An 18,022-nucleotide genomic window follows, 5' to 3' on the forward strand; every position below is an offset into this window, starting at 1 on the left:
CCTTTAGTCAATTTGGATTTATTTTGCTGGATGTCTCTATGCATGCAAGATATAAAGGTATTTAAATATCTATGGGTATTTTACTAATTATTTGAAGTAATTTGTAAACATCCAAAAATCACATGGATGATTAATTCTGCTAGTTAAGAGCATACAGAATTCTTTTTCTTTACTTCACTTTGAATTTATACTAGACAAAAACATGTACAGGCAGTCCCCGGGTTACGTACAAGATAGGGACTGTAGGTTTGTTCTTAAGTTGAATCTGTATGTAAGTCGGAACTGGCGTCCAGATTCAGCCGCTGCTGAAACTGATCAGTTTCAACAGCGCTGAATCTGGACGCCAGTTCTGACTTACATACAGATTCAACTTAAGAACCCCAGGCGTCCCCAAGTCAGCTGCTGCTGAAACTGATCAGCGGCTGATTCCAGGAAGCCCGGGGCAGGGGCTTCCTGTAGTCAGCCACTGGTCAGTTTCAGCAGCGGCTGACTTGGGGACGCCTGGGGCAGAGCAGCTGGGGTGCTGCTGGGTTGGTCCAGTAGCGCCGCCGCTCCTCGGTGCTACTGGACCAACCCAGCAGCACCCAAGCTGCTCTGCCCCAGGCGTCCTGATTCAGCCGCTGCAGGAGTGGGGGGCAGAAGGTTGGGACAGGGACGGACTGGGGTGCCAGAGGAAGGCTCTGCCAAGAGACTTACAAGCCAGCAGAGATTCCTGAATCAGCCTCCCTGCATGCCCCCTCCCCCTACACAAGCCAGACACCAGCCAATAGGATTGTGCTGGGGGCGGGAGCAGCTCCTAAAGTTTTCCCTCCTCCCTTGTGGTCTCAGTTTTTAAAGAAAAAATGCCCCACAACTGTGTTTCTGAGCAGCGTGCAGGTGGGGCGAGGCAAGCAGGGAGCAGCAGAGTCTGCGGGCCAGACCTGATGGCTTGGATTTTGCCCAGGCCTGACCAACAGAGTGGCCAGCAGGGCTGGGGCTGTGCTATCTTGCCTGCTAGCACACCAGTAAGGAGCGCCCCTGCCCCAAACTTGGAGCATAACCCCCTCGTGGAGAGCCTGCTGGCCACAGGGGGCCACTGGATGAGGCGAGTCTCACCCACTGCAAAATCCAACAGTCCTAGGGGCCACTGGAGAGAGATTGCTGGGGGAGAAGCCCTCATAGCCCCTTCCCCCAATTGCCTACAAGACATGGGGGAGGGGTAGCTGAAGGGGGCGGCAGCCTCTACAGCCTGGTCCCCACCAGACATCTTGCAGGCTGCAGGGAAGGGCAACTGGAGGGGCCCACTGGCAGGGGAGTGCTGCTCCAGCCCTCTGGGAGGGGTCGCCGCCAGAGCAACACCACCCTTGTCACCACCATCAAGCCTGGTAAGCCCCCCACACCTCCCAGTCCCCTGCCCTGAGTCCTGCACTTCCCATGTGCCTTGACTTCAACACCCACTCTCCCACCCCAAGCTCCCACCATCACCCAACCCTCTGCCCTAAGCCACCTACCCCCTGCCCCTCCTCACCTCCCAACTCACTCCTGCCTTAATTTTCCTTCATTTTTGAAAAATATAAGCACTGAAATAACACAGGTCTATTTTTCCTTCAGCTACAGACCGAGGAAACGCTGGGTACATCTGCTAGTACTTCAATATCTGAGTATTGCTGGTATTTCCTTTAGCAGTCATAGGGAAGTAAAAAATGACTGCTGCAGCTATTAAGTAAATTTTACCTACTCAGATGAAAAATTGCAAATTTTTAAGGGTAGCCCCTGTACTCTTACTCCTATCTTCTGCAAAAATTGTAATGTGTATGTTGTTCAGAGGTGCAGTCTGAAAAAAACAATGTTTGAGTAATCCAGCCTAGAGAGATCTGAAAAGTACTATCTAGAAGAGACTTCTTCTCACTTCCACCACTTCTTTCCTTCCTTCCTTTTTATAATAGAAAGCTTTGATATGGGCATTTAGTGCCAATCAGTCATTAACAACTTGAACAGAAAATTTATTCTTTCTACTATGACATATTCATTGACACTTATAGAGATGAAGGCCCTAGACCTACAGTTACTAACATATGTGCTCAATTTTAAGCACAAGTCAACAGTTTTAAAATCAGATATTTATGTGTTTAAAGTTTAGCATGTGTATAAGTGTTTGCAGGATCAGGGCCTAAGTAATAAGGCAGAGATCTTTTTGAAGTCACTGTTTCTCTTAAAGGATTAGTAGCCAACATATACAGTAGACTTCCGATAATCCGGCACCTTTGGGACCTAGCTGGTGCCAGATTAACGGATATGCCAGACTATCAGACGGTACTATAAGGGGGCATGATCCCAACCCAATCCCCCTCCCCCCGCTCTAACCTAATTCTTGGGTCCCAGAGCCTCCGCTACAGCTAGGTGTCTCCCTTCAGGCGCTGAGGCACGTGCGCTGAGCAGCCGGCTTTGAGCATGAGCTACCCGGGACACCGTGCACAACCCAATCCCCCTCCGCTCCCCTTCCCTGCCCCAGAGCCAAACACCTCCCCTCTCTGCTGTAACCCAATCCCCTCCCCCTTTACCCCCAACCTTATGCTCGGGTCCCAGAGCCAGAGCCGCTGCGCCGCCCCAATCTCCCTCCCCTTCTCCAGAGCCAGGCATCTCTCCCCCCCAACCTTATGTCCAGGTCCCAAAGCAGCTGCATGCACTCAGTGGACAGCTGCTAGGCCATGCAGGCTGGGACGCTGCGTGCGACCCGGCTTGCATGCGCAGGGTACAATGCAGTGTGCTGGGGGCCATGAACGGAATGGCACAGACCTGAGCAGTTCCGGGTTCCGTCCCAGTTCTGTCAGGAGCAGCAATTTTTTTCCGTCAAGAGCCTCGGGTTGGCCACCTCTGCACTAGGCTCTTGCCATTTTGATGCCGGACTATTGGGAGTGCCGGACAATTGGATGCTGGACTATTGGAGTTTTACTGTATATAGCAATATTATAATAAAGATTCTACCAAATTTTCAATCAACAAGAATTTGACAAAATCAAAATTTAATTTACATGATAAAATCCTTGTTATCATTCAACAGAAGAAAAAAGCAAGAAAATAAAAGTTGCAAAATATAACTCTGTAATAACAGTGGACTAATAATAAGTGTATTGGAAATATGAAAAATACATCACAGTAGATTATCAATTTAGGTGTCAGTTCTGTGTCAAATGAATGTAATAGGTATTCTGACAGAAGGAGATGGTCATTACTTCCTGCAGCAATATTCATGGGAATGATGCTGACATGGGATAAGGCAGAAGACTCAATCAGATTTACTTCACGTCGCTCAAATCCTCCCCCCTCTGAGAAAGTACTGGACTGGTGTAAAGAAAACAGGAGGTACAACCTCCCAAACTCATAGTTTTCCTCTAAACAGATACTTGGGATCCCCCACTTTTGTGGAGGGGCTGCCCCTCTATGTACTAGGGATGTAAGCGACTATTCAAGTAGCCAAGTCACTACTCAATTACTTGCTCCACTGTCTCTCTATCAGGGGCAGCAAAGGGAAGGGAAGCAGGAGTTGGTACTGGGGGGAGCTGGCTTAAAAGCTGGTTCCCCCAAGCACTGTCTCTGCAATGCGTGAAGGGAGGGGCAGGAGAGGCAGACCCGCAGTGGGGGAACCGGCACTAGCCAGGACTCAGCAGTCCCGGCTCGCACTAGGTCCGGGACCGCTGAGGCTCTGCTTTTTAAATGTAGTAAAAGCCTGTGGTTCTTACTACATTTTAAAAGCAAAGCTGCAGTAGTCTAAGACCCAGTGCTAGCCAGGAGTGCTGAGTCCCAGCACACACTAGGTCCCAGACCTACCCCTGCTGCAGCTCTGCAGTTTAAATATAGCAGAAGCCAGGCTGCCTGTGGTTGCACCCGGCTCCTGCATTTATACTGCAGACCAATCATATACTCGATACACATTGTATCGAGTACACAATTAGTCAATTATTCACTTAATATCCTTGCTATGCACTGCTGCAACTGCACCCTGGCATAGTCCTTCTGATGAGGTGCAATAACTGTCACGGAGAGTGGGTTTGCAGCAGGGCTTAATTCTCTTGAAGCAGCATTAACTCACAATCAGATTTTTGCATAGAAATCCACAAATTTGGCAGAGGCTTATGTCATGAATCTTAACTGAACCTAAAGGACTTCAGTGAGTAGCTTCGGTAAGAGCCCATAGAAGCAGAAATGATGTTCCTCTCTCCTGCTTTCCACACACTCACTTCCCAGCAGAGATTTTCCAGCCAATCTTTCAATTGCAGAAGGCTAGCAATGATATGGGCCTTAGTTTTAGATCATTTATATGCCTCAGTTGCTTTTGTTCTCATACATGTATTTTATATATCTAATTTATAAAGCAACACGCTGAGTCTACCATTGTCTTATTCACCTTGTCTAGTTCTTATTCTAAGAAACTGAATACTGCATTTCCTAGCAAGTGCCAACAGCAGAGCATGTTGGGGGAGGATGTTTGTTTTTAGTTTTTGTCATATTAAATTTAATACTTGTATTTATCACACTTTGCTCATTTTCCAAGCCTACACTGAAAGTAAAAGATAATTATTTCTCTGGAATAAGTTACTTAATGGAAGAATTCTAATACAGGCAGTCCCCGGGTTACATGGATCCGACTTACATCGGATCTCTACTTACAAACGGGGTGAGGCAACCCCGTACTAGCTGCTTCCCCCCAGCAGACTAGGGAGACACGAAGCTAGCGCCCCCCTCAGCAGACCAGGGAGACGTGGAGCGGCTTTTCTCAGCAGACACCTCATCTTGAGAATAAAGGACTGAGGGAAGTGAGGTGTGGGAGAATAAAACTGAGCTCTGGAGAAATGTTTGGCTAGAGTTTCCCTTACAATATGTACCAGTTCTGACTTACATACAAATTCAACTTAAGAACAAACCTACAGTCCCTATCTTGTACGTAACCTGGGGACTGCCTGTACTCATTTACTTGCTTTTTCAAGTAACTTAATCTGTCAGTTAAAGGATACAAGTACATTATTCCATACAACAGGATTCTTTTCTCCTCTTATTTGTTCTCTGCTACAGAATTTCATGTGTTGCTTAATGGTTACTGATATGAATAAACCATTATTCGCTTTCAGTGACTTTCCAAAAACATCTACATTAATCAGAGGCACCTCTTTTTTAGTTTGTTTTGTCATACATTAGGGCTACGTCTACACTGGCCCCTTTTCCGGAAGGGGCATGTTAATTTCAGCTATCGTAATAGGGAAATCCGCAGGGGATTTAAATATCCCCCGCAGCATTTAAATAAAAATGTCCGCCGCTTTTTTCCGGCTTTTAGAAAAGCCAGAAAAGAGCGTCTACACTGGCCCCGATCCTCCGGAAAAAGCGCCCTTAATTAGCGCCCTTTAATTGGGCTTGTGCCTTACCTTGCTTCTATAAGACATATGGAGATAGTCTAGAAGGTTGTGGAGCAAAGTATTTTTCCTTCCCTACTTGTTTATTACATTAGAAATATGCGGTGTGTCCAGAATGGTTGGGGTTTTTTTGAGGATCTTTTGAAGAGCTCAGAACATTTGTATTGCAATCTCTTCAACCCTAACTGAAGGGATGAAAATGTTCAATCTTTAACAAATTCTCTTTTCTTCAATGGGTTAGAATCGGAATTTATTGAAATGGAACAAGTGTTAACAAAAAACAAAACTTTAAACAGTCCTTTCCTCTCTTTACTCTTCTAATACCACAACGGCAACAGTTTTTCAATCACCCCATAATCTTCCATGACAGAAAAACAGAATGTTCAATTTCTAAGCAAGCAGGCAAAAAGAAAAGATATATTTCAGACCTTCTTTATACAGCATTAAGATAAAAAAAGGGAACACGCTCTTTTTTCCCTTTTTCAAATAGAAGTACATTTATGTAGAGTCTGCGTCTGCAAACCCTTATTCATGCAAGTATTTCACATAAGCCATACCACTGACAGGAATGAGAATACTTCTATATGAAAGTGTTCTCAGGATTTGACTCATATTTTCTAAAGAGAACAAATTAAAAAATAAACTTACCTGGTCCCAGGGACAGATGATACCTCCAAAACACATGAAGAGATATCCCATGGCAACAAGACACACCCACACCACCAAAGAGAAAATACGGAGCAGCTTCTTAAACACAGATTCTATGCAGACAAGGATAAATATGGCAAAGAAGATTGCTAGGGCTGTTGGAACGGTTATTAAAAATGCCACATGATCGTCAATTGCCTGGAAAGAGAAAAGTGAAAAGGAAGTTAAAACAAAGCACTTGGGCTCACAAGTAAAACTTGTCAGTCTTCCTCACAAATATTTAATTAATTTTTTTCCTAAATTGGTAGCCCATTGAGTCTGAATCTCACAAAGCCATAATGTTGAAAACACTGAACTATTTTTTTCGTTTTTAATATCACATTTTGGGCTATTTTCATAGTACACAAACTATTACCAATATTATTGCATTGTGCATCCTACAAAAAGTGGAGGAAATGATCGTTACAAAGAAGAATCAAGAAGATCATTACACATACTGAAATGGGACCTAGCCATCTAAATAGTTTAGGCTTGCAATGCTTAGCAGAACAATGCCTAAAAACCTTTACAAATTTGGGCTTAACTCCTTATTATCTAACCCAGAATAGCACCAAAGAATGTGCGGGTAATATAGGAATGTACTATTCACACTTCTATGGAGGTTTTCTTGTATCGAAAGCTGTGTAAATTACTCATTTAAATGTACATGTTTGAATTGAGTTTAATTTCATAAGCCCTCTTATTGGAAATTTAGTAGTTAACAGAATCCAACAACTTGGGAAAATCCGATACATATGAATCAGATTTCAATCCTATCCTATCTATAAATCATCAACCTTATGAATCAGATTTCAATCCTATCCTATCTATAGACCATCAACCATCCTATCTATAAATTTGATTTATTTAAACCAGTGGTGGACAACCTGTATTGGGATTCCACCTGCATCTCAAACACCCCCATCTGCTCCTACACACATGCGCACCTCTGTCACACTGGGGCTCTGGAGCCCCACACTCCCTACTCCTCCCACTCCTTCCCAGCACTTTCGGAGCACCACAAATTGCCTACTTCATGCTCCGTGCCCGCTCCTCCCCCTTCCTCCCAGAGCTTGAACTGCAAATCAGCTGTTCATGGCTGTTCAAACTCTTGGAGGCAAAAGGAGAATCAGAGATGGAGCATAAATCAGGCAATTCATGGTGCTCCAAACATGCTGGGAGGGAGGGAGAGGAGTAGGAAGTACAGGCTCGCAGGCCCCAGTGAGTGACAGATGTATGCAGGGGGCCTGCGGGTTGCAGGCTGCCCACCACTGTTCATGAAGACCACTCAGATGAAAAAAGGCCACTCACTTGTGTTGGTTGCCCAACACTAATTTAAACTAAGCAATACTTCAAATTATTTTCAGAACCAAAAATAATTAACCCATTATTATATGGCCTTACAGCCTTCAAGAAATAAATCATTTTAATAACATTATTTTGAAACAGAATTAACTGTTTTATACCATTGTATTAGTGCCACAGTGCTTGTGGTTATTAAACTTTATGGTTAGAGGCACTAGCACTGTAAAGACCTGACTTTCAAGCCTTACACACAGAGATATTCTCTTATGTGAGCAATCCCACAAATTGCAATGGGACCAATAATGTGAGGAAGAGCTGCAGAGTCAGGACCCAAAACCCTATTTCTGAACAACTCAAAACTTCCAGAAAATTCCCTTGTAGGATGAAATTTCTTATATTTATTTCTCAGCCCAAAGATGAATTCTGGATTATATGAAAAATCCCATTTGGTTGATTTTGAGATGTGTGAGTATGTTTCTTGTTCTTTAATTCTGCAGATACTCTTTTTGTGCTCTGATAAGTTTAAACACAAAGCCAGTTTTAAGTTTAGAACTTGGCATGCCATATAATAGTTCTCAATGGGATGTGCTTTTCTTTTGTTTGAACAAAAATTGTCTGAGTAACAATGAAGTTACATAAGACTGAAAACATGTGCAGTACATTCTCCTTCCTCTCCCCACACCCGCTTCCCAACTCCACATAAAGACTCAAAAAAATACTGGATATCTGCAGAGATATCCTTAACAGCTTTCCAAAGTCTTTGGCAACTTTCCCTTTCCCCCTCTACCCCCCACCACCCAAAATACCACCTTTGTTGCATCTGACGAAGTGGGTCTTTGCCCACGAAAGCTTATGCTCCTACACTTCAGTTAGTCTATAAGGTGCCACAGGACTCCTCGTCGATTATTGCATATATAATTCATATTTCTAACATCCAGGTGCTTTGCAATTCTTAGTATACTGATCCCAGCAGGCAGAGCAGGACAAACACCCATGTCCTGACCACGCTCCTGAGCAGGAAGTGTCCCAACCCCATTTGCCTAATAAGCACCAGACAAGGTGGAGTGGGACAAGCACCCATGTAGACCCTTTTCATAGTAAACACATACACTTCAATATCCACCAAAACAAATCGTGGATCTGTAGATATCTGTGGGCTTGTATATGTTTATCACTACTGCTTAAAGCATCCGTATACATGTTTGCAGCAGGAGGGTCAAATATTAACACAAATTTACAAATGTACACATACTGACTGCAGAAATACAACACTTCTGCACTTCTAGTCTCGGTTGCATCGATCTGAGACCAGAACACTGTTATAGTCAAAAGAGTCTAGTTTCCCTCGACTATTACATAGTAACAGTAAGTTCCATATGTTGTGTCTCACAAAAGGTGATGTTGCTAGCATTAAAGATGACAAGGCTATTATTTAATGAAACTAATATTGAAGAGAAACAGGGACTTAAAGAGTTTGCTGAGGCTACAACACTGAAAATTCCTCTTTTCATTATTTCACTATATTCAATTGTTTATTTATAGATTATTGTCAAAGCAGGCATCCATAGAAATTCAAAACTCCACCCATTCCTCTCTTTTCAATAGCCAATTAAAATTGATTCAACCTAGTAGTCGTGCCCCTCAACAGAATGTGACCATATAGGGAGAACATAATGGGACAGAGCCAAGGTTTATGTAAATAAAAACATCTCTGATTTCAACAGAAGCTACACTTATTTACATCCCCTAAGGGACTAGTTCATATGTTTAATATCCAAACCTTTCATATGCTGTTATGATTAAGTATATGTCAGAGTCAAAGAAGTTCAAAATAATGAATTAGCCCAGAAAACACATACGCAAATCACTGAGTTGGGGTTTTTTTCCAGGAAAAAAAAAACCCTTAGGTATTTCACAACGCTGCATATAAGAATAAATGTTAATTTACTGTCAATAAGGGTGGAGGATTTGTCCCATATTTTTTATTTGGTACCAGCTTTTAACCATAATATTTTCTTATAACATTTAATGAGGATTGAGGATGATCTGTGACAAATTACAAATCTGAACATTTAAAACTTGCAAAACATGGATTAAAAAGTTATAAACATTAACAAGATCAGTAGGCTAACATCAGCAGACAAGCGCAAAGGGATGAAACCCTGAAAACATGAACATCACATTTCCTTAGCTCTTTTTCAAAAAATAAAGAAAAATATTTTGTCCTTTCTATCACTGGTGTCAGAGATTAAAGTACACTAAGGTAATGGAATTAATCTGACAGCATGATTCCTTGCAACATAATGGCTTAGCCTACAGTATATGGTTCTTCTTTGATCAGCCCTTTATCTTTATAAACGTTTTCTTCCTTGCTGTCTTTTAATTACTGAACAAATTAAATAGGTACCACTGTTCTGGACAGAATTCTGAGCTTTTATGCAATATGCAGTAATCTTGTTATCTCAAGTAGAAACTGCAGAATCACTCTCTTAGGTCTTTTCAAGAAGCCACAGGTTTTTTTCATCCTTTACACAATTATTTCTTTGTCCAAATAAATGGCACGACCTCAGTTTAGATTTTAAACAATAGAACTATTGTACAACACTGAACTCTATTATGGTAAATCATGCATTTTAATGAAGTGTCTCTATAAAATAATAAAAACTTAGTATTTTCAATTTAAGCAAATAATATATTTCCATAAGCTACTTTAATCCTTTGGCAATTTATGGTTTATTCTGTACTGCTAATATAATTTGCTTTCAGTTTATGTGTAGCAGACTACTGCTGGGGGCCCAATTGTTTTATCAATCTTGTGTACACGCAAGCTGAACTAACTTAAACAGCTTTTTATGCCCATAGCTGAACATTATGAAAAGTTTTCTAAATTTAAATGTAAACACAAAAAGAGAATTTTGAAATGCTTCAAACAAAACAGCTAAGTACATTGGTCTTCTCATACTTATTAAATGTGGCTCTATTCTGAAAACCAACTGTTACAAAAATGGTACTTTAGGGCTCAAGGATGATCAACCCTCAATTATTCTTGTAGCAAGTGTGACTAGTTTAAAACTTAAAAAAAAAAAAACTTTTTTCTAACTTCCAGCCTACCAAATTAAGCTAAGGCTATGTCTACACTGGAGTGCTATTTCAGGATACTAGAGTATCCTGAAATAGCTATCCCAAGTCTTCACAGCAAGCCTGTTATTTTGAAATATAATGGGCTTCCTATTCTGACGTCCCGATAAACATCATTCCACCGGGAGTAAGGGACATTTCGGAATAGCAGGGTATTTTGAAATGTGGTACTGTGTAAACAGCACTAAATTACGAAATAAGCTATTTCAAAATAAGATCGAAATAAGATACACAATATGTGTACAGTAGTTCAAATTGTGTATCTTATTTCGAGCTACAGTGCAGTACAGAAGACAAACTGGGTTATTTCCCATCATACATCATCACCACCACCAGTAACAGAAGAGTCTTCAGGACAAACAATGCCCTCACTGGGATTTTTGCTACCCATGAAATGACAAAAGTGTAAATTATCAGGAATTTAGTGTAACAGCTACATTCAATGATGCATTCTTGGCTCTGCAGGGTTAACAGAAGTGAAAAGCAGAAAATATATTTGTCACTCAAGTGGCCTGATATAACTCTGAATACATAAAGGGGTCTATTGAATAAGATTTGTTTCATACTCTCTTTGCAGAGCATGCTAAATTAATATTTAATATTTTATAAGTTCCTAAAATAGGTTTTCCAGAAAATAAATGACAGCATTAAAATACACCCTATTTTAAAAATTACATCATCATTTTACTAGCATTTTGTTCTCCATCTAAATAACAGACATCATCAGTTAAATTCAGCTCCAGTGCAACTCTTTTGGATTCAAAAGAGACAAACCACTGGTACTTTGGATGTCGGAGGAAAGTCGCTATACATGACTCACATTGACAGGGTGATTTCTGTATAGTGTTTTTATGCTTGACTATTGCACATAAAGCTGAAGAAACCTCATGGGAGTCAATGCAGTTACACCGCCATAACAATGATGTAAGAGATCTGAATCATACCCTACATGCTGGTATAAGTGATCCTTGCTTAATGACGGCTTGGGCAATCCCCAGAGACCTGGCCTGAGCTGTTCTGGCTCCAGCTATAAATCCATTCTTCATGTTATTTCTTTTTTTCATTCTATAAATGTCACATGATTTTGGCAGCTTGCTGTATCTGGACTTCTTATTCATTGATTTGCATCGCTTGACTTTGTTAATGGTATATGAAATAAAATCTTCCAGTGCATATTAATAATTCATCTTTTTGGTGCCAAGGGACTGGATGGAGCTCAGGGAATGCAAAGCCTTTCACTCACATGGCATAATTTGAAATCCAGCCCAGCATGGCAGTAGCCAACAGTTGCTCCCATGTGAGGATATTAAACTGCCGATGGAAAATAAATTAGTGATCCCAGGCCAATTACTGGTAGACTGGTGTCCACATCATAAAAGCTACATTTACAATTGCTGCTGGGCGGCACTCAGAGAAGAAACATCAGACACTGGGTGAGAAGTAACTATTAACTATATTTTCACTCCTTGAGGTGCTCCCTCAAAAAGGGCATAATAGTAGATAAGTGCATGAAAGCAAAAGATGCATCTACCCTTTGGTTAAACAGAGTATTTCATTGACCAACCCTAGCAATCTAGCACCCTTCTTGGACATGATATTCCACTTTGAAATGAATTAAGACAAAAATTAGTTTTTCTTTTAGCATCTATTGCCCTACATTTGGCTATTTTGAATTAACCTCCTCATGTGTTCTTTACTAAGTTTAGTGAAGTCCTTCTGGATTTCCTTCTTCCAAATTCTCCATAATCTAACCAATCCAAGTAATTGTCTGTATTTTCAGGTCAGATTTTTCAAATACATTCATCTGATGTTTAATGTATTTGAAAACCAAATACTCAGATATACATATATTTCTGAAGATACACTTACTGAAGTATATTGTTTCAATTTTCAGTGTTTTAAACAATAACAAATTTAGTGCAAAATTTTCAGTAATGCAACATTCCTATGCCGTTAAAATATCAATGATAGTCACAAGACTCAAAGTTATGATTTTCAGAGCAACAGCACCTGGTAGACACAGCAAAAGTCAAATGTGAGCTTTTTTATATTCATGCAGCCCAAATGAAGTCAGGACCACTGAAGCAATGAATATCCAAGTCTTGAACCATATATATTGTAATAATAATTCTGCATTTTGACTCCGACTTTCAAATCAGCTGCTAAAAGGTAATTTTTTTCTATAATTTTGCTCCTAATATAGAACCAAATACCGTCCTTAATCAAGCACTTAATCAAGTATTTTTCTTGAGACAAAGACTAAATAACAAATTTAATATGAAGGACAAGAAAATGGTGATTATTTATTTTTATTTTTAATTAAAAAACTTATAGATCCTACTGTTTCTGGGTAACTATTTTAAAACTTTTACATTTTTTTAAGAATTGGTCCAGAAACTAGAGAAGTCACTATAACTAAATAATGATTTAAAACAGAACAGTGACTACTGAATAGTGTTCACATGTGTTGTAACAACAAATCTGTATGAAAAGTTACAGAATGCAGTTCTTATCACGGAAAAGATTCATTAAGTTCGCCCCCTAAAGACACATTCTCCCCTCTTTTATGCCTGTGAATCAAATTTATTTGAAATTAAAGGGATTTTACTCTGTTTAGGATTGCAGGATCAGACCCAGAGTCTTCTGCCTCTATAATAATGGAACACCATCATTTGATTTTTTTCTTAAAGAAAAAAACCTAAGCCAAATGCTGGTAGCTAGAATATGAGCAAAATTCAGACACACAACTACACACAGTACATAGGACATTCTATTATTTAAAATAGATATGATCAATCTAACAAGTTAGTGGATTTAACTGTTATTTCACATGGTATTTCTACCATGATGTGGCTGATAAAACAGCCATCTAAATATATATGCCCTTTAAAAAGTAATTTAAGGCTAAATGTTTATATATATGTAGCATCTCACTTTCAAAAGTGACCCCCCCCCAATTTAATTTAGGTATGTCAAGAAGAGAATGTCACCACTGTAGATATTTCAGACACCCTTCACAATTTTACATTTCAATGACCTTCAAGCTCAAGATTAATCATTTTTTTAATTTCTACAAATTGGGATTAAAACACAAAGATAGCCAGCATTATTCAGTGTATTGCTGGCAATAGTGAGTAGTTTCTATACGAAAAAGGAGCAGGGGAATCGGTCCCTCCTGCTCCTTTCATGTGGAACATAGAAACAACAAGAGAGTAAGTAGCTACTGAAAAATAACACTGACATCTGGCTCTGCTTTCTTAGTACTGGAAAGCTCTTAGGGATCTGGGAATAAGGAATTTGCTCTCCATCTTTTCAAGCAGCTGACAAAGATGGAACCCTGACCTGTTTCCATAGTGTTTGATTTATTATATTTTTGTCAAGTGCAGAGAGGCAAAAGGAACTACCCGGTAGGACATGTAAAAGGCTGACAGTCACAGAGCAGGAAAGAAAATGTACAGCTATCATTTGAGCTTCTACATTTGACTGTTCGTTTACCACCATCCCAGGAATTATATGTACAAGAGGTTCTAAACTTTTCAAAGGTCAAAAGCACAGTACTCCTATGATACGGAACACAATCTACAAATAAACCATTTAAATAAAAACCAGTGTACTGCATAGGTAACAGAATTAGATTTCAAATGGCAATTTGAAATTCAAACCACCTTTCTTAATGAAATTCTGGTAAAGCTTCTATTTTTTCATCTTACTACTGGTATTCTGACAGGTCAAAATAAATGACTAAGTGCAATATTTCCCTGTAAGGCTGGCTATATTTTGGAAATAGTTGAATGCATTATCAGAAAAGAAAGATGATATCTAAAACAAACATGAAATATATCAGCAATCAATTAGGCATAGTAATCAATTTTAACAAAACAAATAAAAATAAAAACAAAAGCAAAAAGTGTAGTCATCTTATGACTTTCAGCCTCAAATTTTCTTAAGGAATTACTGAAATATAAAAATGCTTAATAGTTTACATTCTTTCATTTATCTGGCATGCCTGTTTCTACTGTTCATGTCTGATATTGAAATGAGAAGTAAAAATGAGAAACTATTTTGTGAAATGTCAAACTGGAATTTGTCTTCACGATGCATTTAAGATTCTTTCAAAATAATATTAACTGCATAGTAAGAAATCCAATGGTGTAACTTTTAAAGATTTTCCTTAACTTCAAAACATGGTATGTAACTTTTCAGAAACCGTATTGCATTGAGCTGAAAGATGACTTCATTTCCTACTTTGTTACTGTCTGACAATTAAATATTGCACACAAAAGCACTACAAACTGTATGTGCAAAATAAACTCAAGAGTTGATAGTATTCTAGAATGACTTTTCCAGATAAGATATGAATGATATTATATATAATTGCCCAGATTCTTTCATTATATAGAGTCCTATATAGGACCATATGATTATGGTCCTATATCTAGATAAGGAGGATGTAAATTCTAAATCAGATATAAAAGAAACAGATTTAAGCCTTCAAAAATTCCTTAGCTGTGAATAAATCAGGGCAAGATTATTCTAAGAAGACATTTTTATGTGGAAATCTAGGCAATGATCCAAAGAATTTTGTCCAATATCCAGTGGCTGCCGTCTCCAATGACAAACTTTCACTCAGTCTTGAAAATGAAATCACTTTCACCTCACAACTGAACAGACAAAGAAGAATCCTTTCTCTCTCCTCACTGACTCCTTTCATTGTCAACCACTAGAAAATGAAACCCTGGAAAAAAAAGTTCTAAAAACACTTTTTTCTCTGTGGTATGTCTGGAATTCCAATGACAGACTCAACTATAAAATACAAAGTGTTTCGGAGGTTGTAACTCATGGCAATACTTTGCCAACTCATACAGCTCTGTTTCCATAACTCTCAATAGTCTTTCAGTTTAGACCTGCTGTTACGCCTCTCTTAGTATTGCAAATCATTTACTTCAGAAATGAAGTTATGAAACTGAGCATGTGCAATACGTTACACGAAGTTGTGAATTACACAGTAGATCAGATAAATGAATGTTGGGTTTTATTTAAAAAATGTGAATTTTAGTACAAATGATTTCAAGGTCCTTGGCACTGCCTTGACCTAAGTAACCTGCAAGTAGGTGCTCTGCAACCTTAGCTATGAAAGCACATTTTGGTATTGGCATCCACACCTCTGCCACATGCCTGCTTTTCCCTTCCTGGGTGATTGTTAAGCACACTGAACTGTGCAACAATGTCTTCAACACACTACAATGAACTCATCAATGCAATCTGTGTTTAAAGATAGGGTTTTCTGAAGTGAAACACTAATGCATTAATCTGCTGTGCTGTATCACTAGCTACTTCTGCCGCTTTACTAGTTTGACGTTGCTTTGTATCTATCCCTCCACTTGACAGGTTGGGAATCTTACCTTAAAACAAACAAAAACAAACATTTCATTGTGTTTCTTTACCTAGTCTAAGCCCCCCCCCCCCCCCCCCCACCCCCACACACGCCAAAAGACACTTTTCATCTGGCTGTCAAGAGGGAAATTTTCAGATGCTGCCTGCCAAGTAGGTAAGGGAAAAAAAAGTACCCTCAGGGTTCACCAGTAATATCCTTCTTTAGCTAGTGACAGAGAAGGTGTAAAGCTGTTCAACTTTATCCTCGCTTGGAGACCAGTAACTAGGGCCAATAAATTTTCAGAGGCCAGTCAGACAAAACATACAACCTGAAAACCCCATTGTCCATTTAAAATCTGTAAGCACTGTTACTCAGTATACAGTGTGACAACCTGAACGTGAAATGTGGAAAGACGCCATAACGAATAGGAATTTTACTGCCCTCTACAGCTTTCCCTCTCTGTTCAATTCAAGGGCACAAATCCACAGATTTTTGAGTGAAATCGTCAACTGGTAAGACTGAGCTCACTGTTGAGCCATTTTATTTCCCAACTCCTAGAAGCTCTGCAGTCAGCATGCAGGAAAGGGAGCGGACACAAGAAACTTTCAGTCTCCTAAAAATTAAAGGCTGCACTGTGCAGCAGAACCTCTGGCTGGAAACTGGGTCAGTCTCTGGAAACGCTGTTCCTACCAAGAAGAGGAAAAGGCTCCACTACCTTTCTTCTATGCCATAAAATAGGATGATGTAAAATGCTCCTAGGACTCATGGTTTTTGTAGATTTAAGCCCTGCCACTTAAAAAAAAAAAGGATCAATACGGCTAAACTACCAGTGGGAAGGAACCCGAGCCAATGAATTAAGTGAATTAAACTGGAAAGGGTTGTCAATGCAGCTTCAGCTCTGGGAAATGGGAGCCCAAACTTCCCACTAGGCTGCCGCTGAACAGACTCGTTTTAAGACTAGAAGCGGCAGCGGCGAAGTTTGCGGGCGGAGGGTGGCCAAAGGCGCCCCAGCCGCTGCCCGCCGAGCTAACATAGCCCGACACCCCGAACACCGCAACTTTCTGTAACAGGGCACCTACCCCTCCTAGCCTCCCCCCGCTCTGCGGAGCCGAACGAGGTCAGCAAGTTAGATAACACGGCCCGCAGGGAGCCCAGGCGCCGAGGAGCGGGTGCAGGCGGCGGGGAAGGAGAAGGGCCGGGGCGGGGGGTCGCTTACCAGTTCCGAAGCGAAGAAGACGGCGAGCAGCGCCAGGCAGGCGCCCATCACGATGAGCAGCAGGAAGACGAGGAGCGGGTGCTGCTGGCTCATGCAGTAGTAGGACTCGTAGAGCCAGTCCCGGGCGCGGGGCTGCTCGCAGCTCCCCCCGCCGCCCGCCTGCTCTGCCCGCTCCAGCAAGTAGCGGCGGCGCCGCATCATAGCGCCTTGCCCCATCCCGGCGGCCCGAGCAGGTGGCCCCTCAGCGCCGCCGCTGCTGCAGCGGGCGGGCGGGCTCGGGGCGCAGCCCAGCGCTAGCCCCCGCCAGGAGCAGCATGGTGCGCCGGCTCGCAGCGGGCTGTGGCTCAGCAGCAGGCACCACCCCGCGCGCACATGCCCTGCCCCGCTCCGCCTGAGCCGGCGGCGGAGCAGCTCCTCCTCGCGGAGGGGCGGTGCCGGCAGCAAGTGTGCGGGGCAGCCGGCGGTGCGCTCCCCGCCCCAGCCCAGCACTGGAGCTTCAGCTCGCCCGGCCGCAGCTGCTGCGCCTCCCGCCCAGTCCGCTCGCCCCTCGCTGGGAGTCTGGTGCGTGTGCGAGTCTCGCTTGAGCTGCGCGCCCCTCCCTCCCGCGCTGTGCAAACACTGGCAGCCGGGAGCGCTCTGCGCAGCGCCCTGCGAGGGGCAGCGCGGGAAGGGGGCGGCAAAACATGGGCTCAGGCCAGCGCTGGCTGGTGAGCTAGTTGGCAGACGTGAGAAGGAGCTCAGACTCCCGCTCAGTATTCCCCCTCCGCTGTGGGCATGGTGGGTCCCCCCGGGGTTCAGAACCCTCAGCGTCTTTGGGAGAGAAGGCGAAAGAGCTTCACTCCACTCCACTCCGCAGCGTGTTTCGATGTGCCCCTCGCATAAAATGTGGACGCGAAAGGCGGAACAGAAGATGCTGAA

General features: G+C 41.8%; 1 protein-coding gene across 3 annotated transcripts in view; it reads right to left on the reverse strand.

Annotated features, from left to right (window-relative positions):
* Nucleotides 1-17,792, reverse strand: part of ADCY2 (adenylate cyclase 2) — a 361,616-nt gene extending 343,824 nt beyond the window's left edge. Inside the window, exons 1-2 of one of the 3 annotated variants that reach the window (XM_075921497.1) lie at nt 17,105-17,790; nt 6,033-6,230 (exon numbers count right to left, since the gene is read on the reverse strand). In XM_075921497.1, the coding sequence (XP_075777612.1) occupies nt 6,033-6,230; nt 17,105-17,320 (414 nt within the window). In that variant the 5' untranslated portion in view covers nt 17,321-17,790. Of the gene's footprint in view, nt 1-6,032; nt 6,231-17,104 lie in introns of all 3 variants that reach the window. The other 2 variants (XM_014573081.3, XM_075921499.1) reach the window with 2 other exon arrangements.
* Nucleotides 17,793-18,022: the final 230 nt, after the last annotated feature.

The sequence above is a fragment of the Pelodiscus sinensis genome, chromosome 2 (genome assembly GCF_049634645.1).
Source record: "Pelodiscus sinensis isolate JC-2024 chromosome 2, ASM4963464v1, whole genome shotgun sequence".
Lineage (NCBI taxonomy): Eukaryota > Metazoa > Chordata > Testudines > Trionychidae > Pelodiscus > Pelodiscus sinensis.